At 40.0% G+C, this 26,699-nt stretch overlaps 1 protein-coding gene and 1 long non-coding RNA gene across 4 annotated transcripts in view; one reads left to right on the top strand and one right to left on the bottom strand.

Annotated features, from left to right (window-relative positions):
- Positions 1-26,699, top strand: part of ST6GAL2 (ST6 beta-galactoside alpha-2,6-sialyltransferase 2) — an 85,134-nt gene that overhangs the window by 52,945 nt on the left and 5,490 nt on the right. For all 3 annotated transcript variants that reach the window (XM_060610107.3, XM_060610102.3, XM_060610092.3), the window contains exons 4-5: positions 1,103-1,204; positions 3,990-4,164. In XM_060610107.3, coding sequence (XP_060466090.3) covers positions 1,103-1,204; positions 3,990-4,164 — 277 coding nt within the window. The remainder of the gene's footprint in view (positions 1-1,102; positions 1,205-3,989; positions 4,165-26,699) is intronic.
- LOC144615905 (uncharacterized) lies at positions 145-8,071 on the bottom strand. Its single transcript, XR_013554596.2, has 3 exons — positions 7,870-8,071; positions 6,863-7,039; positions 145-525 (listed from the first exon to the last, which is right to left on the bottom strand). It is a non-coding gene; the product is annotated as an uncharacterized LOC144615905 (long non-coding RNA).

The following is a 26,699-nucleotide window of genomic DNA, read 5'->3' as shown; positions in this document are numbered from 1 at the left end:
AGAAAGAACATGAGGTGATGGATGATTTATGACAAGTTGCTTGCAGAAGAAAAGATTAGCTTTCTGCCTGGGACCCTGAGCCAGGCAGCCTGCAGCAAGGGAAAAAACAATCGCCATGTTTCCTTGCTTCATAGACAGCATGGATTGTAAGAGTCGCCATTCATTTATTAACACTTCCAGCTTTTTAGCTAATCATCCCCACAAATTAAAATACATGCCACCTGTAAAATATGTCCTGACTTGAGAAATCTGTATGAAGAAAGAGAGTGCATCTTAAAAACTGTGAAAAGTTGCACCTCAACACTGAGGAAAACCAATTTTTTTTTTCTCCTCCAAAGCTGTAGTTTAAAAAAGACGATTGGCAGGTGAGATCGAAGGACTCCTCTAGGACCACAGAGGGAGGAAGTCACATGTGGGCTGTCACCAGTCTGCTGGCTGTCCCTGTTCCATTTGTCCTGAGGCTGGCACTCTGAAGGCGCCTTAATAACGTGGGTCATTCATATCTGTGCCTCCTTCTCCAGTTGTCTGTGAAGGCAATTAGAGAGGAGGTCGGGGGTGGCAAATTAGCTAAGGCATCACATCTTTCAGGAGCTGATTCAATACCACTGGCTATGGGTATAATGCTGATGAAAATGTAAGAACTCGTAAATTTTATTTTATTTTGTTTTTTAAATTTTTTTAATGTTTATTTATATTTGAGAGAGAGAGAGAGACAGAACAAGAATGGGGGAGGGGCAGAGAGACAGAGGGAGACACAGAATCCCAGGGAGACTCCAGGCTTTGGGCTGTGAACACAGAGCCTGACTGGGGACTGGAACTCATGAACCATGAGATCATGCCCTGAGCTGAAGTCAAGACGGGTAACTGACAGAGCCACCCACGCACCCCTCCTAAATTTTATTTTTAACCCTAGTTTCCCCAGACATTTCTTCAGGTTCACTAGCGTGCAATGCCTGCCTCTCTCACTCCCCCAGAGGAAAATAGTAAAGTCTGAGTAACTTTGTTTTTCTTGCTCTGATTCATTTTTTTAAACTTTCCTCTTTTTAAAAATATAATTTTGAAGAGCCACTCGCTTTGAAATGATTTCTGTATGTATTTGCAGATTCTGACCAACCCCAATCATCACTTCATTGACAGTTCATTGTATAAAAACGTCATTTTGGTGGCCTGGGACCCTGCTCCTTACTCTGCAAATCTTAACCTGGTAAGTGTTCCCTTTGGTGCCCTTACCCTACTGATCAGACAGTGCCTTTGACTGATTAATAATGGGAGCAAGTCAAGGATTAAGCTTTCACAGAATGAAACCAATCATGGGCACTACTGAAATACATGGGCGTTCATACCATTTTGATACCCAGTTCCGGTAGCGTACTTGGTGAACGTGACCTATCTAATGAAAAAAGGGCTTTTGCTCTGGAAGATTTAAAAACAAAAACAAATCACAGTGCCCTAAATGTTCAGAAATTCCTAGTTACACTGGAAGTTGAGCCAAGTAAACTCAGAGTTTTCCATTGTGATAGGGTTACATCACTTTCCACGTAGTTACGAGACCTTCTGAAATAAATTCAAAGTGCTTGATAAGAGAATCTAAACTTTGTGAATCAACAGCTCACTGCCCTTTAAGTGGAACCTGTTACAGACTTTTCTTGAGTGTGCAACTCTGGCTTTTTCCTCTAAACCTTTCTTACCTTATGTGATATAGTGTAAACAAGATTACTGCTAGCCATCAAAATATAAGCAAGTTACATTCATGGCATTCTGGCAAATCATTGCCTATCTAAACAAGCAGCTAGTTACTTCTGGTGAGAACTTGGATGAAAAGCCGATGCACTTGTCTTTTAAGGAAGGCTGGGAAAGAAGTGTGATAGTTTTAGCCTCATGAAAGATAATGTCTGTTGTGCCACTGAGCGTCTTTCAACTTGTTCTATCATGACCCAAAAGAATGCATCCTTCTTAAGATGATGGAAATGAGGGAACAGGCCTTGGCTTTACCAAGAGGACTTCCCAAGAGAGCAGCGGCCCAAGGTCAGATGGGTCCTTCTGGGGCTGTTGTGTCACTGTTCATCTTGAGACCAAGGCTGGACATTTAACTAGCATGATTCCTAACTGGTTCTTTTTAAAAAAATTTTTTTAAATTGTACTTAAATCCAAGTTAGTTAACATATAGTGTAGTAATGATTTCAGGAGTAAAAGACCCAACAAGTGCCCTCCTTAATGCCCCTCACCCACTTAGCCCCTCCCCGCACCATCACCCCTCTGGCAACCCTCAGTTTGTTCTCTACATTTGAGTCTTTTATGGTTTGCTTCCCTCTCTCTTTTAATCCTAACTGGTTCTTAACCAGGAGCGCAAACCAGAATCACCTGGAGAGTATTTTTTCAAATGTATCTGTCAGAGCCCCATTTCCTGACATACCACTTACAGCCCCAGTGTGTAGTTTCTGAGAAAGCTCTCTGGCTGATTTTCACAGGTACCGTCTACTGAGAATCTGGGACGAAATGCATGTTGGAACTCCAGCTTCCTTTCCGGTCTGAAGTTCTCTGGTTTTAAGTTCTGACAGCTTTCTCACTATCTGTGGACAGACTGAGAGCTCTAGCTATTGGACCTTGTTTCTTCCTCCTTGGGAAGCATCCAAGCCCAGGGCACAGAGCTGTCCAACCCGATGGAGGGGACAGCAACAGTGCTGAAACCCAGGCAACCGGGCTGCTTTCTGGGTGGCCTGTGTTCTGGGGAGCAGGAGGAGGGGTGAAGAAACTGAGGCCCATACCCCTCTTGCTTCCCTTCTGCTGCCTCTTGGCTTGGGGGCAAAGTTTACAAAAGATGATTGGCCCCAGTCCTTTTCAAAATTGTTAAAGCCACAGAACCCATTCAACCATGGAATATTACTTGGGATCTCAGTGCGTATCTACTGTTTCCCGAAGGTGTCTGTTTGAAGAGATAACAGGGCCCTCAGAGCCTTATGAACTAAGTCTCTCCCCCACATACCTCCAAATCCCATTTTTTCATGGTGGCACCTCAGATGTTCTGAAGACATTTAAAAGTAAACCTAGGGGCGCCTGGGTGGCTCAGTTGGTTGGGCGACTAACTTCACTCAGGTCATGATCTCACAGATTGTGAGTTCGAGCCCCATGTCTGGCTCTGTGCCCTCCTCCCTCAGAGCCCCATGTCTGGCTCTGAGCCTGGAGCCTGTTTCGGATTCTGTGTCTCCCTCTCTCTCTGCCCCTCTCCCGCTCACGTTCTGTCTCTCTCCTTCAAAAATAAACATTAAAAAAATTTTTTTAAGTAAATCAACCTTATTGTACATTTTTTCATACAGTAACATGTACAGTCAGTGGAAGGATACATGTTGATGAGTATTAGCAAATATATATAGTCATGTATCCACCACCGCAGGTAAGAAATGGAATATTTTCAGCACTCCCAGGAGTTCCTTGTGCCCTACCTATCGGTCTTCCCAGCACTGCCCCAGACCTAGGCAATAACTGATATGCTTTCTGTCACTGTGTATTACATATGAAAAATATGTTTTGAAATACACTGATTGAAGCCCCAGGGTCAGCACATTATAGCCGTGGACCAAATCTGGCCCCATTTTGTAAATAAAGTTGTATTGGAACACAGCCATGCTCATTCATGATGTATCTTCTGTGACTTTCTCAGTACAATAGAAGCATCGACTAGTTGCAAAAGAGACTGTCTGGCCCACAAAGCCTCAAGGGTTTACTACCTGGCCCTTTACAGAGAAGTCTGGGGCCCCTGCCCTAGCTCATCTCCCATATTTCACTAAAGAACAAATCCTTGTCCCTCAGGGCTGGGACCCTATCTCTTTTTGTTCTGGTTCCCTCATCCATGAGGCAGTGCCTGTACTTCACCTCCTTCTCCCCGGCCCTTAGCCTCTAAATAGTCTCCAACCCCACCCCCGTGCTGACCTGTTTCCTTTTCACAGTGTGGTTCTCTGTACTTGATTTTGTTGATTTTTTTTTTTTCTTAGTGGTACAAGAAACCAGATTACAACCTGTTCACTCCATATGTTCAGCACCGGCAGAGAAACCCAAATCAGCCATTTTACATTCTTCATCCTAAATTTATATGGCAGCTTTGGGACATTATTCAGGAGAACACCAAGGAGAAGATTCAGCCCAACCCACCATCTTCTGGCTTCATTGGTAGGTATATATAAAAATGGATAATCAGGCAGGCACTCAGGGTTAGGGTTAGGCTTAGTATTTAGCAAATGTACAGTTATGTTATTTAATCAGAACAATTAAAAGTTGGTTTTAGAGGAAGCATAGATAAGCTGAAGATAGTAGAAACACTCTGTTTTTTCCAGTTTTCTATTGGTACGTGATAACTGCCCCCAGAATTGCAAGGTGTACAGCAAAAACTGTTTTATTTTCTGTCGGTTTTGTGGGTCAGGACAGGCTTGGCTGGGTTATTCTTCTGTTCCACAGGCTTCAGTGGGAATAACTTCATGGTATTCACCTGCTTCATGGGATGGCTACACTCCCGTGGTTGGCCCCTGTGGCGCGGATGGCTGGGAGGGCGGGCTCAGCCAGGACTATTGACTTTGTGCCTGCACGTGGTCTCTTGCATGGTGGTCTCAGGGTACTCGGGCTTCTTACATGGGAGCTCATGGCCCCTGGCAAGTGTGCCAAAAGGCAGGAAATAGAAGCTGCCTGTTTCTTAAGGTTGAGGCCTAGAGACCTGCACAATGTCACTTGCACTCTTCTGCGGGTCAGAGTAGTCAAGGCCCCACTGGATTCAAGGGGGAAGACACACAGACCCCACCTGGGTCATCTGTGATCCACTAGCCACTCACCCATTCACATTGTTTACGTGATACCAGATTGAGGAGCTGAATTTGTGACCGTAGGATAGTGTCATGTGCTGCAAGATAGCAAGTGCAGGCTTTGTTGAGACTAATTCTAAGACCTTGTACAGCTCTTGCTGCCAGAGTCCACTAGCTCTAATCTAAAAAATGAATTTTTTTCATATAACAGGATCATCACACTTAGCTTATTTTATATATATATATATTGCAGCCAGGCTTTGATCCTCCAAAATTTGTGGTTTTACTCTACTTCTTTACCCATGATTCAGCTAATCATCCCATTATCTCTTTGATTTTACCCGAGTAGGGTAGTATTAAGGAATATCCTCGATCCCCTTGGCAATATGAAAGCTGTAGTGGAACCAAAGGATGTTAGTTGTGTCCACAAAAAACTGTGATGTTCTCCCCGCCTAATTTCAAGGAATTAGCCACCCTGTTTCTTAATTTGGGCTGCAGATTGGGTCCCTCTGAATAAAGGAGAGATAGCACTGTTTTCGTTATGGATACAGGACACACAAGTATCTGAATGGAGGCCTGTGGATTTTGGAGTGAGTTTCTGGTATTGCAATAATGTGAACTATTTTACCTAGAGTTCAAGACAGAATTTACGATATGACTCTGTAGATTAGCTGCCTTAAGTATAGCTAACCCCCTTTTAAAGTCATACCTTTGACACTCTGTGTCCAAATCAGTTTTTTGAAATCGTAGTGTCTTTATCTTTTGCACAGTTTCGTGGGATCCTGTTGCTTTAGGAAAGAAAGTATAATCCAGTTTGTCAGCAAAGGGTAAGTAGGAGAGCATAATGCTTAGACAGCGTAACGGGATGTGGCGGAAGTTTAATAAAATCATTTTCATATTGTTGCCTTCTCACGAATTCATGGGGCTTCTACTTGCTTGGAGCAGAAGTTTTAGAGCACAGTGGGGGCTGTCAGATATACTTACAGCAATGTGCAGTTGAAAGACTCACATAGTCATAGCTGGAGAGAAATATTTTCCCATGTGTTTTTGTTGGAAGGAATCCTGCCACACATGGCCAGCTTCCTTTCATAGCTATTTACTGAGAATTTGGAGTTTTCAGAGGCTGATACTTGCCTTAGAGGCTGCTTTTACACGAATATGGAGGAATGCAGTTTGACGTCATTGCAGGAGTGGAGGCTGGGTCTGGCAGGTTAAGTGTAAATTCTTCTCTGCCCTTTACCAGCTTTTTGATCATGGGCATGTCACTTACCCCCGTGAGCCTTAAATATGCTCATATGAGAAATGAGACTCATAAAATCTTTCTAAAGATGAGTTGGTGTGCCAATGGGCAATGGTTCCTGTTTTCTACCACTGTCCTGCCCAGAGTGACAACTATTAGCCACATGTGGCCATGCAAATTTAAATTAATTAGGATTAAAGGAGAGAAAAGCTTCAGTTCCTCTTGCACTTGCCTTATTTCAGGTTCTTAGTATCCACGTGCACTGCCGGCCACTGTCTTGACAGTGCAGGAGAACATCTCCATCATCACACAAAGTTGCATAGGACAGTGCTGTTAAGTTTTGCTAATCACAGAAGAATGAAAAAAGAGCAAGCAGATAAGGAAGCCTTAAGTTCCCAGTGGGCGGGCTGTGCTCTGTGACTGGGGATACAGATGTCACAGAAGACATGGCCTGCCTTCCCTGGCCAGATTTAAGAGTGAGCTCTCACTAAGGATGGACGGGAGATGCAGTCTGGGTGGGCTGTGCCCAGCAGAGCCCCAGTCGCCCTCTGAATACTCTGCTGATTTTGCTATCTGTCTGCCTCCTCTTTGATCCTGCTCAGAAATATGCTGAGAGCCAGAGTCTGTCTTATAACTTATCTGATGTTCCTAAATATTAGCAGAATGATGTCGCTCACATCTCAATCTGTCGGCCATAAGAATTTCTAAAAATCAATGAGTTATTTTCTGTTATTGAGAAGTGTTCTCCAAATACGTGTTCTAAGGTCACGTAGAAAAAAAAAAAAAAAAACTATTGACTTCTTGTCTCACCACCTCATCATGTCCAGACACTAACCTCTCATGTTCATTACTGGACAAAAAGAACCCATTGCAGACCTGGTCGGTGAGATCAGGATGTTTCTGTGTGCACAGCGCTGGGCTCTGCCCAGGTACAGCGGTCAGCAGGATGCTTTCTATCAGAGGAGAGCAATATTCTGACGCCCTGGTTTTCCTCATTAGCGCAGGGCTCCACCTGTGGGGAACATATTGCAGGTGAAGCAAGATGAGGCCCTTTGCTTTATGGATGTGCTCTTCTGGAAAGGAAAATGGTGTCACATTTAATTACTGATGTTTCTAAACCCGCTGCATACGTTTTCCTTATATGTGTTTATGAATCTGCACGTGTGAAATAGAGGGACTCTAAAAGTTGACTGTTTTGAACACAAAAGACATGTCTTTCTATGGAAATAAATGGTAGTTAGATTCCCAGGGGAACACACCTTGAACCCTTTAAATGTCATGTCATTGGTGGTATTAGGAGACTTGTTCCTGGTGCCTGAATTCATCATACAGGAGGAAGGTGGAGAAAATGGAAGGGGAAAGTCATCCAATAAGTAGGTATTAATTAAGCCCCTCTATGTGCCAAGCATGATGCTGAGCCCAGGCTCAGCCCAGTGGTGAGGAAACCAGGCAAAGAACTCATGGTGCACCGAGTGACAGACATTACATAGGTGTGCCTTCCCTAAATAAAATAAAATTACAAACTGGGCAATGAAGGAAGAGAGCAGGATGCATCAAGGGCTGGGAAGTGTGTGCTTTTCCCATTGTGTTCCTGCTCTTAGCCTAGCGCATAGGAGGTACAAGAAGTAATTATTTGGAGAATGAATGTTTTAGCTTAGAACTTGAGAAGTTCTCAAGTTTAACATGTGTCAGAATCACCCAGAGAGGGCTTATGTATTAGATATCTAATGATGTGAGGCAAATTACCCCAAAACTTAGCTACTGGACAGAACAATAAGCATTTGTTATCTTGTACAGTTTCTGTGGTCAGTATTGTAGGAGCAGATTGGCTGGCCGGCTCACCTTGGTATCTTTCATGAGATTGCATTGAGCTGTCTGGACTTGGCTTGGCTGATCTGTTTTCTGGATGGTTCACTCACAAGATGGCTGTTGACTGGAGGCCTCAGTTCCTTACCACACCTCTCTATAGGTCTACTTGAATGCTCTCACAACATGGCAGCCGGCTTCCCTATAGCAGGCAATCCAAGGGAGAGAGCAAGAAGGAGGTCTCAGTACTTTTTATGGTGTCATAAACTATCTATCCCCTTGGCTACATTCTATTTGTTACACAAGTCAGTCCCATTGTTGTGGGATGGAACTACCCAAAGATGGGGATACCAGGTAGGGATCATTGGGGGCCATGCTGGAGGCTGGCTACCATACCTTTCTAAAACACAGACAAGTGGGCCCACCCCTAGAGTTTCTGGGAAGGTGGAAGGGGCAAGAATTTGCATTTCTAACAGGTTTTTAAGTGATGCTTCTGCTGTAGTCCTTGTTCTGTACTTTGAGAACCATCCTTCTGGCATTTTAGAATCCTGAAGTTAGAAGGAAATTCAGCTATCAAGTCTGTGGGTCCTGTATTGATAGACATGCCATCAAGGTGATAAGCATTTAGCTCAGCAGGAGAACACAGGATCCTACCAATAATACATTATTCCTTTGTTTCTTTGAAGACATAGCTAAAAAATTTACTCTTATCATTACTGATGGACTTCTTTCATGCCTTGAAAACTTGTGAAATGATATACGTAACAGCTACCTGTCAATGTCCTTCTTAAAAGTAGATTTTTGTTCGTTTAGTTGGTTGGTTTATCATCTTGGGACCCAGATTCTCGGATGTACTGATTAGTCAGGTATAAGTTCGGGCACCAATAAGCAACGTCCCAACTCTCATTGATTTCAGGAAACCGCCCTCAGTAATATTCAGGCAGATAGTTCAGCCAACATCTCCCATTCCAGAAGCATTTGTACCTTCATTAGCAACCCCTAGTCCTGCACCAGCAGTCTCCTTGATGGCACACAAATCATGTGGGCTTGCCTGGTAGATAGGAGCTGTGGTAGGTATATGAGTGTTCTTCTGGGTTATAACAATATATTATGATAAAAGTTATATGAATACAGTCTTTCTCTCAAACTGCTATTGCAATGTGCTTACCCTTCTTCTGATGGTGTGAGGTGATAAAATGCCCATTTGATGAGATGACATAAGGTGAATGACATGCGCATTGGGATGTGGCATTTGGCCACCACTGAGCTTCTGATGACCTATCAGAAGGAGAAGCATCTGCTTTCTGACTGCAGGTGACCGTGGGTAACTGAACCTACAGATAAGGGGAAAACTACCATGTTGAAGGGAAGAAGGGTCTAGAAGTAACTTCTGTCCACTGCACCATTCTGAATGTTCCTTAGAACAGGGTTGGAAATATTGCTGCATCAATGTCTGATCACAATACCCAAATAGGCACTGTACTTTTTCCTGGGTTCTGTGGGATCTGCGTATTATCAGCTCCTATGGAGAAGTTTCCTTTTGGGCAAGATGTCCTAGTAACATCAGATTCAGGCACAAATATTTAACTTGCATCTGAATAAATTCTTCTTGTTCTGTTTACAGTAATAGGAACTGCCTTTTCTGATTATAAAGAAAGAGCAGGGAGTTGTAGGATTTAAGGAACACATTGACCTACCATTGAAGAAAACAAACTCTGAGAGCCTCTTCACTGGAAAAACATTCCAGAAGTTTCTCTTTAATTTTTTTTTTTTATATTTATTTATTTTTGAGAGACGGAGCACGAGCAGGGGAGGGGTGGAGAAGGAGACACAGGTCTGAACTGTCAGCACAGGGCCTGAATCAGGGCTCGAACCCATGAAACATGACATCACTACCTGAGCCAAGGTTGGACGCTTAACCAACTGAGCCACCCAGGCGCCCCCAAAACATTCCAGAAGTTTCTAATTCACATACATAAAGGACTTATCAAAGCTAATAACTTCAGTTTGCTTTCTTTGTAATAAAACTGACTTAAAGAACATATGTGAACAATTTTTATAATATTGACAAAATGTAAATGCATACTAATATCAAGTGAATTAAACTATACTTTCATTACAAGCTTTAATATTACTAAGATACTTATTAAAGATTTAATATCTATAATGTGTACTGAAGGTGGTCCTCTCAGATTTCTAAATGAACATTTTTGAACTATGTTTTCCCCCTTTTTTTTAAAACAATCGAACCCATGTTATTACCAAACTACTCTACCAAACAAAATATTTTGAAGAATCACTCCTAAAGAGATGAATATTCACTGCAATTAAACATGAAACCTAATTCAAAGTTGTATGTTGATTAGTGATAATTGTCTCTCAAAATATTTTTAAAATTTTTTTTAATTTTTTATTTATTTTTGAGAGAGAGAGAGAGAGACAGAGTGCAAGCGGGGGAAGGGCAGAGAGAGAGGGAGACACAGAATCCGAAACAGGCTCCAGGCTCTGAGCTGTCAGCACAGAGCCCGATGTGGGGCTAGAACTCACAAACCATGAGGTCATGACCTGAGCCGAAGCCAGACGCTCAACCGACTGAGCCATCCAGGTGCCCCTATCTTTCAAAATATTGTAATATAACTGTGTGAATATATTCTGACTTTTGTTAACAAGGTCATTATGTGAAAATTAATGAAAACCTGACTTTTTAAGAGAGCTCATTATTAACATATGTAAGTCGAAGGAGATTTAGAGATTATTTATCCCAACATAGATACTGGTCCAAAGCTTTGACCAAACCTTAAGGGAGAGACTGATTCTGTTGCTTTATAAGATTTTTCTTTGTAACATTTTTTTTTTAGTTTAAATAATTAAAACATGGTTTAATTGTTATTAGAATAGCTAGTTGTATTAATAAAGTAAATAAGTACATTCAGAAAAAGTCAGGAGAATATTTCTAAAAATTAACTTCAAATAATAAATAATAAAAATAAGATTTTTCAAGAATAAGAATAATGTCTATTTCATTATTTTTTTTTAACTTCTTGGTTTCTTTTTTTTTTTTAATTATTTTTTTAACTTACATCCAAATTAGTTAGCATATAGTGCAATGGTGGTTTCAGGAGTAGATTCCTTAATGCCCCTTACCCATTTAGCCCATCTCCACTCCCACAACCCCTCCGGTAACCCTCTGTTTGTTCTCCATATTTAAGAATCTCTTATGTTTTGTCCCCTTCCCTGTTTTTATATTATTTTTGCTTCCCTTCCCTTATGTTCATCTGTTTTGTCTCTTAAAGTCCTCATATGAGTGAAGTCATATGATATTTGTCTTTTTCTGACTGATTAACTTCGCTTAGCGTAATACCCTCCAGTTCCATCCACATAGTTGCAAAGGGCAAGATTTCGTTCTTTTTGATTGCCAAGTAATATTCCATTGTGTGTATATGTGTGTGTGTGTGTGTATACATATATACATATATACCACATCTTCTTTATCCATTCATCTATCGATGGACATTTGGGCTCTTTCCATACTTTGGCTATTGTTGATAGTGCTGCTATAAACATGGGGGTGCATGTGTCCCTTCGAAACAGCACACCTGTATCCCTTGGATAAATGCCTAGTAGTGCAGTTGCTGGGTCATAGGGTAGTTCTATTTTTAGTTTTTTGAGGAACCTCCACACCGTTTTCCAGAGTGGCTACACCAGCTTGCATTGCCACCAACAATGCAAAAGAGATCCTCTTTCTCCGCATCCTCGCCAACACCTGTTGTTGCCTGAGTTGTTAATGTTAGCCATTCTGACAGGTGTAAGGTGGTATCTCATTGTGGTTTTGATTTGTATTTCCCTGATGATGAGTGCTGTTGAGCATTCTTTCATGTGTCAGTTGGCCGTCTGGATGTCTTCTTTGGAGAAGTGTCTATTCATGTCTTTTGCCCATTTCTTCACTGGATGATTTGTTTTTTGGGTGTTGAGTTTGATAAGTTCTTTATAGATTTTGGATACTAACCCTTTATCTGATATGTCATTTGCAAATATCTTCTCCCATACTGTCGGTTGCCTTTTAGTTTTGCTGATTGTTTCCTTCGCTGTGCATAAGCTTTTTATTTTGATGAGGTCCCAGTAGTTCATTTTTGCTTCTGTTTCCTTTGCCTCCGGAGACATGTTGAGTAAGAAGCTGCTGCAGCCAAGATCAAGGAGATTTTTGCTTGCTTTCTCCTCAGGAATTTGATGACTTTCTGTCTTATGTTTAGGTCTTTCATCCATTTTGAGTTTATTTTTGTGTATGGTGTAAGAAAATGGTCCAGGTTCATTCTTCTGAATGTCACTGTCCAGTTTTCCCAGCACCACTTGCTGAAGAGACTGTCTTTATTCCATTGGATATTCTTTCCTGCTTTGTCAAAGATTAGTTGGCCATAAGTTTGTGGGTCCATTTCTGGGTTCGCTATTCTGTTCCATTGATCTGAGTGTCTGTTCTTGTGCCAGTACCATACTGTCTTGATGATCAGTCTTGATGATCAGAGCTTTGTAGTATAGCTTGAAGTCTGGGATTGTAATGCCTCCTGCTTTGGTTTTCTTTTTCAAAATTGCTTTGGCTATTCGGGGTCTTTTCTGGCTCCATACAAATTTTAGGATTATTTGTTCTAGCTCTGTGAAGAATGCTGGTGTTATTTTGATAGGGATTGCATTGAATATGTAGATTGCTTTGGGTAGTATCGACATTTTAACAATATTTGTTCTTCCTATCCAGGAGCATGGAATCTTTTTCCATTTTTTGTGTATTCTTCAATTTCTTTCATAAGCTTTCTATAGTTTTCAGCGTATAGATTTTTCACCTCTTTAGTTAGATTTATTCCTAGGTATTTTATGGATTTTGGTGCAATTGTAAATGGGATCGATTCCTTGATTTCTCTTTCTGTTGCTTCATTGTTGGTGTATAGGAATGCAACTGATTTCTGTGCATTGATTTTACATCCTGTGACTCTGCTGAATTCATGAATCAGTTCTAGCTGTTTTTTGGTGGAATCTTTTGGGTTTTCCATATAGAGTATCATGTCATCTGCGAAGAGTGAAAGTTTGACCTCCTCCTGGCCAATTTGGATGCCTTTTATTTCTTTGTCTGATTGCAGAGGCTAAGACTTCCAGTACTATGTTGAATAACAGTGGCGAGAGTGGACATCCCTGCCTTATTCCTGACCTTAGGGGGAAAGCTCTCAGTTTTTCCCCACTGAGGATGATATTAGTGTTGGGTCTTTCATATATGGCTTTTATGATCTTGAGGTATGATCCTTTTATCCTGACTTTCTTGAGGGTTTTTATCAAGAAAGGATGCTGTATTTTGTTAAATGCTTTCTCTGCATCTATTGAGAGGATCATATGGTTCTTGTCCTTTCTTTATTGATGTGATGAATCACATTGATTGTTTTCTGGATATTGAAGCAGCCCTGCATCCCAGGTATAAATCCCACTTGGTCATGGTGAATATTTTTTTTAATGTATTGCTGGAGCCAGTTGGTTAATATCTTGTTGAGGATTTTTGCATCCATGTTTATCAGGGAAATTGGTCTATAGTTCTCCTTTTTAGTGGGGTCTCTGTCTGGTTTTGGAATCAAGGTAATGCTGGCTTCATAGAAAGGGTTTGGAATTTTTCCTTCCATTTCTATTTTTTGGAACAGCTTCAAGAGAAGAGGTGGTAACTCTCCTTAAATGTTTGGTACAATTCCTCTGGAAAGCCATCTGGCCCTGGACTCTTGTTTTGGGGGAGATTTTTGATTACTTATTCGATATCTTTATTGGTTATGGGTCTGTTCAAATCTTCTATTTCTTCTTGTTTCAGTTTTGGTAGTGTATATGTGTCTAGGAATTAGTCCATTTCTTCCAGATTGCCCATTTTATTGACATACAATTGCTCATAATATTCTCTTATTATTGTTTTTATTTCTGCTGTGTTGGTTGTGGTCTCTCCTCTTTCATTCTTGATTTTCTTTATTTGGGTCCTTTTTTTTCTTTTTGATCAATCTGGCTAGTGGTTTATCAATTTTGTTAATTCTTTCGAAGAAACAGCTTCTGGTTTCATTGATCTGTTCTACTGTTTTTTTGTTTTGTTTTGTTTTGTTTTTTGTTTTTTGTTTTGGTTCCGATAGCATTAATTTCAGCTCTAATCTTTATTGTTTCTTGTCTTCTGCTGGTTTGGAATTTTATTTGCTGTTCTTTTTCCAGCTCTTTAAGGTGTAAGGTTAGGTTGTGTATCTGAGATCTTTCTTCCTTCTTTAGGAAGGCTTAGATTTCTATTTACTTTCCTCTTATGACTGCCTTTCCTATGTCCCAGAGGTTTTGGGTTATGGTGTTACCACTTTCATTGGCTTCCATGAACTTTTTAATTTCCTCTTCAACTTCTTGGTTAGCCCATTCATTCTTTAGTAGGATGTTCTTTAGTCTCAAAGTATTTGTTACCTTTCCAAATGTTTTCTTGTGGTTGATTTCAAGTTTCATGGCATTGAAAATATGCACAATAGGATCTCGATCTTTTTGTATTTGTTGAGGGCTCCTTGTAACATTTTTGAAGAGTCTCCTTTGCAAAGGGGAAAATAGCATTGTAACTAAATATTTAAACTTTTTTTTAAAATTTTTTAAATGTTTTTATTTATTTTTGAGACAGAGAGAGACAGAGCATGAACAGGGGAGGGGCAGAGAGAGAGGGAGACACAGAATCCGAAACAGGCTCCAGGCTCCGAGCTGCCAGCACAGAGCCCGACGCGGGGCTCGAACTCACGGACCGTGAGATCATGACCCGAGCCGAAGTCGGACGCTTAACCGACCAAGCCACCCAGGCGCCCCTTTAAACATTTTTTTTGAAGCACCCAGTAACCCCACCACCACCTCGCATACTGCCATCTGATTGTTTTAGTCTATGCTCTTCCAAATGGCAACCACATCTAGGGTTGGGTTTTCTTAATGTGGTTGTAATGAAGGGGCTTCCCTCAATGTATGGCACCACACAACAGGTGCATGGTAAATGTTTGCTGAATGAGTGAAGGCATGAAAAAATGAATTGGAAGTTCTGATTCTTGTCTCCTTATAGACTCTCCCCTCTGATAGAGCTTCTCTCACATCTAGAAGGATGCCCACTTCCTCCCATAACACACTATATGCATGTGCTGTGGTTAAGACCTTGGGTTTTGCAGAGACCAGAATCAAACTTTGGTTCTACCTGTCAACTAGATATATGATCTTGAGAGCAAGTTACTCTAAACCTCCAAACCTCAGTTCTTTAAACTGGAAACTGAAGATACCAGTACTACCATAATGTTTGAATCATCATATGCTTAGCACAATAGCCAATATTTGCTCTTTACTATTATTGTGATGTTTCCATCTAAAACTTTATGCTTAGTCAAATAAGACCATATTGGCAAATATAAAAACATAATAAAAAATAGACTTGTTCCCTTTGATATTACAGAGGCCATATCAGTCCATCAAATAGGAATATCATAAATTAGGCCTTTCTTTAGCTGTTGAGTATTTAAGTTGTTTCAAAGTATTTGATATCATCAATTTATTGATGCGTCATTACTATCTCTGTATGAATAGTACTATAGTTTATTCTGTATGTGCATACATAAACTTTTCTTTCTTGTAAACCATTTCCTTAAGATAAATTCCCAAGGGTATTAGTGCCAGGCAAAAGCTGTGTATGACATGTCATGTAGGTGACTGTTGGTAAGTGTTGACATAATGCTTTTTCTTTGAATTTCTGATCAGACCATATTTGTCCTTACAGTTCCCAGAAAGAGGCACACTAGTAGATACACTGGAAATGTATTACATGTACCATCCCCTTCTCCAGAGAAGCAGTAAAGGGATTCCTATACCTCTTGGATGGCACATGCATTTTTTAAATTAAAAGAAAGTAATGTGGATCAAGGTAATTTTGATGATCCATAAAGACTTGTTTCTTTGGAGCAACTTTTTTATTTTATTAGGTTCCTTACCCTGAACCCACTGGGGAGTGATTTGTGCGCATATGAGTAGCATTTCTCTTTCATCACTAGTTGGATACTAGAGATTTATCTTGTTATTTGGTACTTTGAAGTCGTTTTGACTGTACCATAGCCTGACTGAGGATAAGGAATAATTTACTTGGAGTCTCACGGCTTCCATTTTGTTCTCATAAAGACCGATATTTTTATACAAGGTCAGTGAACTCACCTGGGGTCATAAAGCATGTCTGGATTGGTTTGTCATCTACATGCAGTAGGGCATCCAGCCAGGCCGGGAGGCAATAGCTTCGCCATCCATGGCGCATAGCCTAAGTACCAGCAGGCAGACAGGCCTGGTAGCACACATCCCAACCAGCAGCACAGAGATAAGACTCTCTACTTTAATCCGGAATTGAGCAACTGACGGTATTTTTATTGTAGAAACCAGCAACACCTCCTGCCACTTTTTAAGAGGCAGTAGCCAGTACTGATTGTATTATAACTAATATTTCTGGAATTCATAAATGCAGACACTATAATTTCAGGCACTTTAACTATGCACAAGAATAATAGGCTTAAAAACAAGTCATAACTTTCTTTTCCATGTTGTATTGCTTTTGAGGGGGGAGGATTCTAATTTTCCAATACATCATCCAAACTCAGATGTTTAACACAAAATAAGAAGCCACTTAGCATCCATATTTATGATTATGTAAAACATGTCAGAATTATATTGATTAGGAATACCTTTGCATTTCCCTGTAAATAATGAATTCTGAATGTGTGTTACCATGAAATAAATACAAATCAGCTAATAATTGGCCTTTCCGGTATCATTCTTGCATTATATGATTTTATCTAATGAGGTGGATGCTTCTTAAACTATTATTTTGCTACATCAAGTTCAGATCTCCAAACCACCTTTTAATTACAAATATTTTCTGGAAGTCTTACTTGAAGACTCACTTTTGCTCCCAAATAATCTTAAGCATAGGGGCACCTGGATGGCTCAGTCGGTTAAGCATCCAACTTCAGCTCAGATCATAATCTCATGGTTTGTGAGTTCAAGCCCCATGTTGGGCCCTGTGTTGATAGCTCAGAGGCTGGAACCTGCTTCGGATTCTGTGTCATCCTCTCTCTCTGCACCTTCCCTGCTTGCGTGCCCCCTCCCCCCTCTCAAGAATAAATAAACATTAATTTTTTTAAATAATCTTAAGTATAATTTTCATAATTTTCTATTTTATGATGAATTTATGGGGAAACCAGACAGGGGTGCTAGATTCCTATGAGACTGGCCTATTCCATACACTCGGATTTTCTTGCACTCGGACCATGTATTCAGAAATCTGGTTTGCAGTGTGGTGTTGGTCATGCTCAGAAATTCCTAATTTACCTCACATATGAATTATGTTCAAGTGTTAACTGGAATTGATGTAAGCCAGCGTTTTTTTCTGTCACTTGCATTGTGTTGTTTATATCCATAGTTTATTTTGCCATGTGTTAAAAGGATCCATTCATCAAGGAGAAAATTCTGTCATTCTGAACAATTTTGGACGTTACTTTGAATACTTCAGGTGAAAGCAAGATAATTTTAATCACAATTAAAATACATGAATACACTATACCTGATCTGAAAACACATCAACTACAGCTAGACACTCAAAGTAGAATTTTACAGAGGAAGCCTCACTGATTTAGAATTTGTGGTACTCTGAACATGGGTTGTACTTTGCTTTGTATCCTGGCTTTGGAGCAAATAAATAAGTGTATCTACTGTTAGTATGCTGAGTCAGATAATGTGACATTTTATTAAGACCAGTTGAAATGCTTTTTAATTGGTTTGATAATTACATTGCATTATACAGTACTTAAAGACATGTAATTTGGCAAATGAATGCTTCTTGAGTCATGATTGCCCAGAAAAATGTGCACTTTTTTTTTCCCCTTTAAATGAATCCCTAGTATGGACTCGTTTGTAAAAACTGGCCAAAGAAACTGAATGTTAATTGAATTATATTTACAGATTTTAAAAAGCTGGCCACGTGCCCATCTGATTGGCTTAGGAAAATACATTAAAATGTGTCTAAATATTGATCTGCCTATCTAAAAGTCTGGCTTCGTGTCAGGAGCAGGAAATTTTCATTGAGGCTTAATTGATGTACAATATTATATTAGTTTCAGATGTACAGCATGATGATTTGATATTTGTGTCTGTTGCCAAATGATCACCACAATAAGTTTAATTAACATCTGTCACCATATGTGGTTTACAGAGTTTTCTTTCTTGTGATGAGAACTTTTAAGATGGACTCTCTTAGCAACTTTCCAATATGCAATACAGTGTTGTTAACTATAGTCTCAATGCCATATGTTATATCCCATGACATACTTATTTTATAGCTGGAAGTTTGTACCTTTTGACCCCCTTCACCTGTTTTGCCCACCCCTCACCACTGGCAGCCACCAATCTGCTTTCTGTATCTATAAGGGTATTTTTTTGTTCCTTGGGCTTTTTTTTATCCCACATATAAATGATATCATAAGGCATTTGTCTTTCTCTGTCTAACTTACTTCACTTAGCATAACACCTTCTAACTTACTTCACTTATCAATGCCTTCAAGAATTCTTTGTTAGGAGAAACAGAGTCCAGCAATGGACTCAGGTTGTTTCTGTATCTTAGCTATTGTGAACATTGTGCTTCAGTAACATAAGGGTGCAGATATCTTTCCAGGTGGCTTTGTTTTCTTTGGATAAATACTGAGAAGTGGTATTACTGAGTGATACGGTAATTTCTATTTTTAATTTTCTGAGGAACCTCCATACTGTTTTCCACAGTGGCTGTACCAATTTACAATACCGCCAACACTGCACTAGGGTTTCTTTTCCTCCACATCCTTGCCAAAACTTGTTATTTCTTATTGTTTTCATGATAGCCATTCTGAGAGGTGTGATGTAATATCTCCTTGTGGTTTTGATTTCCATTTCCCTGATAATTAGTGATTTTGTGCATCTTTTCATTTACCTGTTGGTCATCTTTATGTTTTCTTTGGAAATCTATCCATTCAGTCTTCCACCCATTTTTTAAATGGATTGTTGGGTTTTTTGTTGTTGTTGTTTTGTTTTGGGGTTTTTTTTTTGCCTGTGTTCTTTATATGTTTTGGATATTCACCCTTTTTCAGATATATGATTTGCAAATATTTTCTATTCAGTAGGCTATCTTTTCATTTTGTTGATGGTTTCCTTTGCTTTGAAGTTTTTAGTTTGACATAGTCCTACTTGTTTCTTTTTGTTTGTTTTTTTCTTCTTTTCGTTTTTCTTTTTGCCTTTGTGTTTGTGGCAAATCCAAAAACTCATTGCCAAGATCCATGTTTAGGAGCTTAATATCTATGTGTTCTTCTAGGAGTTTCATGGTTACAGTTCAAGTATTATATCTATTATGAGTTATTTTTTGTGTATGGTATAAGATAGCAGTCCGATTTCATTTTTTGTGTGTTGCTGTCCAGTTTTCCCAGTGCCATTTATTGAAGAGACTGTCCTTTCCCCATTGTACGCTCTTGGCTCTTTTGTTGGAAATTAATTGACCATATATGTGTGTGGGTTTATTTCTGGGCTCTGTATTCTGTTCCATTGAGCTATGTGTCTGTTTTTATGCCAGTACCATACTGTCCTGATTACTGTACCTTTGTAACATAGTTTGAAATCAGGGATGGTAATGCCTTCAGCTTTGTTCTTTTTCAAGATTGCTTTGACTATTTGGGGTTTTTTTGTGGTTCCATACAGATTTTAAAATTGTTTGTTCTATTTCTGTAGGGGAAAAATGCCATTGGGATTCTGATAGGGACTGCAATGAATTTGTAGATTGCTGTGGATAATATGGATATTTTAACAATATTAATTCTTCCAGTCCATGAGCATGGAATATCTTTCCATTTTTTTGTGTTTTCTTCAGTTTCTTTCATCAGTATCCTACAGTTTTCAGTGTGCAGATCTTTCACCTCCTTAGTTAAGTTTATTCCCAGATATTTTATTCTTTATAGTGCAATTGTAAATGGGATTGTTACCTTAATTTTTCTTTCTGATAGTCTGTTATTAGTGTAGAAAAGCAAAACAGATTTTTGTACATTGATTTTCTATCCTTCAGCTTTGCTGAATCCATTTATTAGTTCTAACAGCTTTTGGGCTAGTTTTCAGAGTTTTCTATATATAGTGTCATGTCATCTGTAGAGTGACAGTTTTACTTCTTCCTTTTCTCTCCTTCTATCCTTCTAACTTTGAATGCTTTTTTTTTCTTTGTCTTGCCTAATTGTTCTGGCTAGGAATTTCAATACTATGTTGGATAAAGTGGCACAAGTGGATATCCTTGTCTTGTTCTTGATCTGAGAGGGAAAACTTTCAGCTTTTCATCATTGGGTATGATGTTAGCTGAGGGCTGTTCAGGTATGGCCTTTATTATGTTGGGGTACAGTTCCTCTAAACCCACTTTGTCGAGAACTTTTATCATAAATGAGTGTTGAGTTTTGTCAAATGCTTTTCTGCATCTACTGATATGATCATATGATTTTTCTCCTTCATTTTGTTAATGTGGGTCTATCACATTGATTGATTTACAGAAGCTGGACCATCCTTACATCCCTGGAACAGATCCCACTTGATTGTGGTGTATGATCCTTTTAATGTGTTGCTGAATTTGGTTTGTTGATATTTTGTTGAGTATGTTTGCATCTGTGCTCATCAGGGATATTGGCTGGTAATTTTCTTTTTTTGTGGTGTCCTTTTCTGTTTTTGGTATCTGTGTAATGCTGGCCTCATAAAATGAATTTGGAAATGTTCCCATCTCCTCTGTGTTTTTTGAAGAGTTTGAGAAGGATTGGTATTGATTCTTCTTTGAATGCTGGGTGAAAGCAGTAAAATTTTATTAGTGATGAAAGCAGTTACTTTTTGGTAGTCCATAAACAAAATACTTAACATAAAAGTTTAAGTGATTTTTAAAAAATTCTTTACTGAATAGCCTAGTATTAAATTATTTGTATCCTTTTTGATTTTTAGGTGATCCTGAGCAGTCCTAAGAAAGGAAATGAAAAAAATACTAAAAACATTTTTAGCATAACCAGATGTGAATTTGCCATGTGAATTCTGGCATGGGGAATTGATTATGAAGTAACATGATACTGTGAATTTATCCATGTATGGTATCTTTGCAGAAAAGATTTAACCTGACAGGCCTGACTGCTGATATTTAGGAAGGCATGCCTGCAAAGCTGGCCCTTGGCTGGCATCTGGGAGCTTTGATTTGGGAAGGTTCCCAACCTCGAAACTAATAAGAGTAATTCACCTTGCCTAGACTGTTCACGCAAGCACTATGGTTTATGCTGAACACCTGCTTTCATTCTGGGAGTCTGGAATTTTGCTATGTGCCAGGCAGAGACTGCCTGCATGACCAGTTCCCAGTTAAAACCTTGAGCACCAACTCTCTCAATAGCTTCCCTGATTGGCAGCATTTCACATGTGTTGCTAGGGGTATGAAGCAAACCCTGTGTGACTCCACTGGGAGTGGAAACTTGGCCTTAGTTTTTTCCTGGAGTTTGGCCCACGTAACTTCTACTTTTGCTGTTTTTACCTTGTATCCTTTTGCTTTAATACATCATAGCAGAGTAGCACTATATACTGGGTCCTGTGGGTCCTCCTAGTGAATCAGCAAACCTGGGGAGGGGGTGAGTTGGGAGCTCTCAATGTGGCACTTTATTGGTGGTAATTCAGAGGAGAACCACGTGTTGTTGGTATTTACATTGTTTGTGAACAGTAGGGCTCAGCGTCACAACACTTGAGAGGCAATGCTGGTGGTAGTACTCAAACATTCTTTCTCAGTGCATCACGTAAGACTCTTTCTCCAAGTCATCCAAAGAATTGCCAGTTATGGGCTTGCTACCTGTTTTTATATTTAAAGGTTAGTTCTTTAACTTTCTTTTCTTAAAGAAACTTTCTCTTAATCCCCAATGATTAGCACTGTGCCCAGTTTAATAAATGTTGGATTTAACTGAAGAGGCCTCTGGCAGAATGTGAAGCCTTTGATCTTTCCTAGCCCCGTCCCAGCCCTGCCTCCCTGCAGTGTCTACACCCACATCCCCTGTTCCCTAACACGCGTACTGAGAACTGTGCCGGGGCTATTATATAACTCCAAATATTGATGTCTACCTAGCTCCTTTTTGCAAAACAAGAAGAAATTTCATCTTTAGAATTTGTTTATGGCTAAGTACTCAACTGTTAGCATAACTATTGTGTATATTTGACCACATTTAACAGTAATGATTTTTAGTATTTATTATATGAGAGAGTCAGAATCTAAACTCCCATCTGTGTGTAATCATGGCCCTAATAAATCGAAAAGTGGAGTATGCATATGCCAAATGAATTGACCATGCTGTCTGAAAAAAACTTTTAAATAATAAAAATATTCTCCAGCTTTGGTGCCATAAATCTTGTCCACCTTTCACGTGTAGCCAACAAATTGTAAATTGCTTTTCCCCTTCCTTTTGAAGGTATTGCCATACCAGTTGTGATGTCAGTGCTATAGCTGGCTGACATTTAAACACTTAAGGCAGATTCTGCTATTGTTTAAGTTTTACGATGCTCTCAGCTCATGGTTCTAGAAAGCCACAAGTTCGTATGAGTACACATTGGGCTGGATAATTGCTCCTGTAAGTCTGTATCAGGTAAGGAAAGATCAGGAGGAATTGTGCAGGTAACTCAAAGCAAGAACCCACACTTTCTTAACCTCCACACACCTTCATTTTGTCTAAAATGAAGAACCAAGTTTCTGCATTTCTGAAGCTCTAGAAGTCATTTAATTGTTTTTAATTTTTTTTTTTAAGTTTATTTTTGATAGGGGTGGGACGGGCAGAAAGAGAGGGAGACAGAGGATCCAAAGTGGGCTCTGGGCTTACAACAGAGAACCCTATGTGGGGCTCAAACTCATGAACCATGAGATCATGACCTGAGCTGAAACTGAACACTTAACTGACTGAGCCATCCAGGTACCCCTAGAAGTTATTTTTAAATATAAAGTATTTTTATATGAAAGTGCTAAAACGTACCTATTTACTTGCAGGGAAACCAAAACTTCTTGCCCAGTCTTCTGACAAAATCTATATTGTATACCTAGCAAATGCATGATTTAAAATGTAATAACTAGCAGCAAGAGTAAAAATTTTCTCTGGGAAACTTCCTAGAGAAAAAAAATAATCTGATTCAAACATGTTAGTAGATGCTCTTTGAGCTGAAGACAATAGGAAGTACTTGAGAAACCACCCAAGGATCTTCTTACTTGGGTGTGGGTAGCAAACTCAACTCTAGATTTAATCTAATATGTGGAATGTCTAGCTACTAATGAGACAGGATGGGCATCCCTGACAGCAGACCTTTTCAAAGAATATGTGTGTTAGACCAACATAATCCTCAAAGAATGGCCATCAATGCATTGTAGGCAGACCGGCATTGGTCCAGAAACATTAGTCATTGGTCTACAAGTAGATCATCGTAGAAATTGACAGTATTTAGAAACTTCTGTAGTAACTTGACATAGCATGGCATCCAAATATGTGATAATTTTTCTAGTAAATCATTGTACTGTATTTTGTAGAAGTAATGGTCTGTGATAGATTGGACTTTTTTTTTAACAGCCTTTTGCCACACATAGTTTAGGAATGTTTATTAAAAATTCAGTTTCCTGGAGCTCCTGGGTGGCTCAGTTGGTTAAGTGTCTGACTTCATCTCAGGTCATGATCTTACAGTTCATGAGTTTGAGCCCCACGTCAGACTCTACTGTCAGTGCAGAGCCTGCTTCAGATCCTCTGTCTCCCTCTCTCTGCCCCTCCACGTGTTCCCCCCCTGCTCTCAAAAATAAATGAACTTTAAAGAAATTTTTTTAATTTAATTTTATTTTAATTTACATCCAAATTAGTTAGCATATAGTGCAACAGTGGTTCCAGGAGTAGATTCCTTAATGCCCCTTACCCATTTAGCCCATTCCCCCCTCCCACAACCCCTCTATTTGTTCTCCATACTTAAGAGTCTTTTATGTTTTGTCCCCCTCCCTGTTTTTATATTATTTTTCTTTCCCTTCCCTTATGTTCATCTGTTTTGCCTCTTAAAGTCCTCATATGAGTAAAGTCATATGATATTTGTCTTCCTCTGACTAATTTTGCTTAGCATAATACCCTCCAGTTCCATCCACATAATTGCAAATGGCAAGATTTCATTCTTTTTGATTGCTGAGTATACTCCAGTGTGTGTGTGTGTGTGTGTGTGTGTGTGTGTGTGTGTGTGTGTGTGTAGCTACCAACAATGCAAAAGAGATCCTCTTTCTCCGCATCCTCGCCAACACCTGTTGTTGCCTGAGTTGTTAATGTTAGCCATTCTGACAGGTGTAAGGTGGTATCTCATTGTGGTTTTGATTTGTATTTCCCTGATGTTGAGTGCTGTTGAGCATTCTTTCATGTGTCAGTTGGCCGTCTGGATGTCTTCTTTGGAGAAGTGTCTATTCATGTCTTTTGCCCATTTCTTCACTGGATGATTTGTTTTTTGGGTGTTGAGTTTGATAAGTTCTTTATAGATTTTGGATACTAACCCTTTATCTGATATGTCATTTGCAAATATCTTCTCCCATTCTGTCGGCTGCCTTTTAGTTTTGCTGATTGTTTCCTTCACTGTGCAGAAGCTTTTTATTTTGATGAGGTCCCAGTAGTTCATTTTTGCTTTTGTTTCCTTTGCCTCTGGAGACATGTTGAGTAAGAAGCTGCTGCAGCCAAGATCAAGGAGATTTTTGCCTGCTTTCTCCTCAGGAATTTGATGACTTTCTGTCTTATGTTTAGGTCTTTCATCCATTTTGAGTTTATTTTTGTGTATGGTGTAAGAAAATGGTCCAGGTTCATTCTTCTGCATGTTGCTGTCCAGTTTTCCCAGCACCACTTGCTGAAGAGACTGTCTTTATTCCATTGGATATTCTTTCCTGCTTTGTCAAAGATTAGTTGGCCATAAGTTTGTGGGTCCATTTCTGGGTTCGCTATTCTGTTCCATTGATCTGAGTGTCTGTTTTTGTGCCATGAGGAAATTTTTTTAAAAATGCAGTTTCCTGGATCCCAACATACACTAGTGGCACTCAGATCTCTGGAAATGGGAACAAGTCTCAGGAACTGACATTTAGCATGCTGCCCTGGTCATTCTTTTTCATGCTGAAGTTTGAGAACTGCTTTAGGAGAGGAGCCAATAACGTGGCTAAGATATTTAACTATGAGATTAACTTCTGAAAGCTATCCACTCTAATACTCTAATGACCAGAGTTGCAAAAGTGGCAACTCGTACACATTTGACTACAGCCCTCAGGGAGGAGTTTCTTTTACTGGCTGACAACACAACCCAGGTAAACGGAGACTGGTCCAGTTCCATTGCTAGTTTTCGAGATGCCTTTGTGCAAGACACCCTCAAAGGCTCTTCACTGCCATCTGCAGGAAAGTAATTGTCATAATTGTATTAATGAAAGGCATCTAGGTATGCGAGGGATGCCAGGACCCTTCAATGCAGTTCCTTGTGCAAAGCTGGCATAGCCACGTATCATGCCCAGGGGAGGGAAAGCAGCCAGCTTCCAGGTGTTGTAGTTCAAGAACTTGTTCCATAGCTCCTGATTAAAACACTGAAGCTGGAGCACCTGGGTGGTCAGTCAGTTAAGCATCTAACTTCTGCTCAGGTCACGGTCTTGTGGTTCGTGAGTTTGAGCCCCACATCTGGCTCTGTGCTCTCAGTGTAGAGCCCACTTCGGATCCTGTCTGTCTCTCTCTCTCTCTCTCTCTCTCTCTCTCTCTCTCTTAAAAGTAAACATTAAAAAAATACATATTTTTGAAAAATGAAAACACTGAAGCCATTCTCAACACCATAGACACAGGTCCTGTGACACTCCCTGATGAAGAACATACACATTGTTTGTTGCAGGTGTAAGGTAACCAGAAAAAAGTTGGGGGATTTAGTTCGCCCTGGGCACATGGCTTTCTCATTTGCAATGTGAGTTCCTTACAGATGATTTTATGAGGAGGGGACAAAATGTTCCTAGAGCAGTAATTATCAGAAGGAGGGAGACTCAATTATCGCCTGTGCTGTATCTTCAGGTACTGATACCCGCTCTCCTCGGTGACTTCAGGAGGAAGGTTCTTGCCCTTAGCTCCACCTGAATCGCTGTCACCTTCGGCCTTCCCGAGGAAGGGGTCACAACCCGGCAGCAAGTCAGCCATGGAAGAGGAAGAAGAAGAAGTGGGTTGTGGGAGGAAAAGGGGAGGAACAGACCAGTAGCTTGAAGTTTTGACATAGCTCTTGAGAACAGTTTTGCTTTTGAGACTTTGAACAGAAGCACCTCCTTCTCTCTGTTAGGAATATCTTTTACTCTCAGCCACACTACTACGTCATGGCTCTCAAGTCATACCTTTACCGGCTTCTAAACAGGATGCCATTGTCACCTCTGGACCAGCATCCCTTTCTCCTGCTTCCCTGTCTCCCCTTGTCTGCCAGGCTGCCCCATAGGTGCAGGCCTCACCTCCCTGAGCAACTCCTCTGAACCCCCAGACAACATTTGGCCCCTGCTCTCTTCTCTCCCAGTGGCCCTTATGCGTGAATTTCTCTGGCTGTAAGGGTTTTCATGGTTGATTAATTAGAAATATAACTGTCCTCTGCAGATAGATATTGCCTCTAACAGGAGCTAACTGTTACCACCATCTTTTTTTCATAAAGGATACCTCTTTCCTAAAAGGCATAAGCATATATATTTGCTTGAAGTTTAAAGGATGTGAACAAAGGTGGTGGTGGTGCTGGGAAAAGAAAGCCCCCTAGCCTAGGATGAGGTTTGA

The sequence above is a fragment of the Panthera onca genome, chromosome A3 (genome assembly GCF_046562875.1).
Source record: "Panthera onca isolate mPanOnc1 chromosome A3, mPanOnc1 haplotype 2, whole genome shotgun sequence".
NCBI classification, from domain to species: Eukaryota; Metazoa; Chordata; class Mammalia; order Carnivora; family Felidae; genus Panthera; species Panthera onca.
Note: the sequence above shows the minus strand (reverse complement) of the source record. Positions and strands in the feature narration are given on the sequence as shown.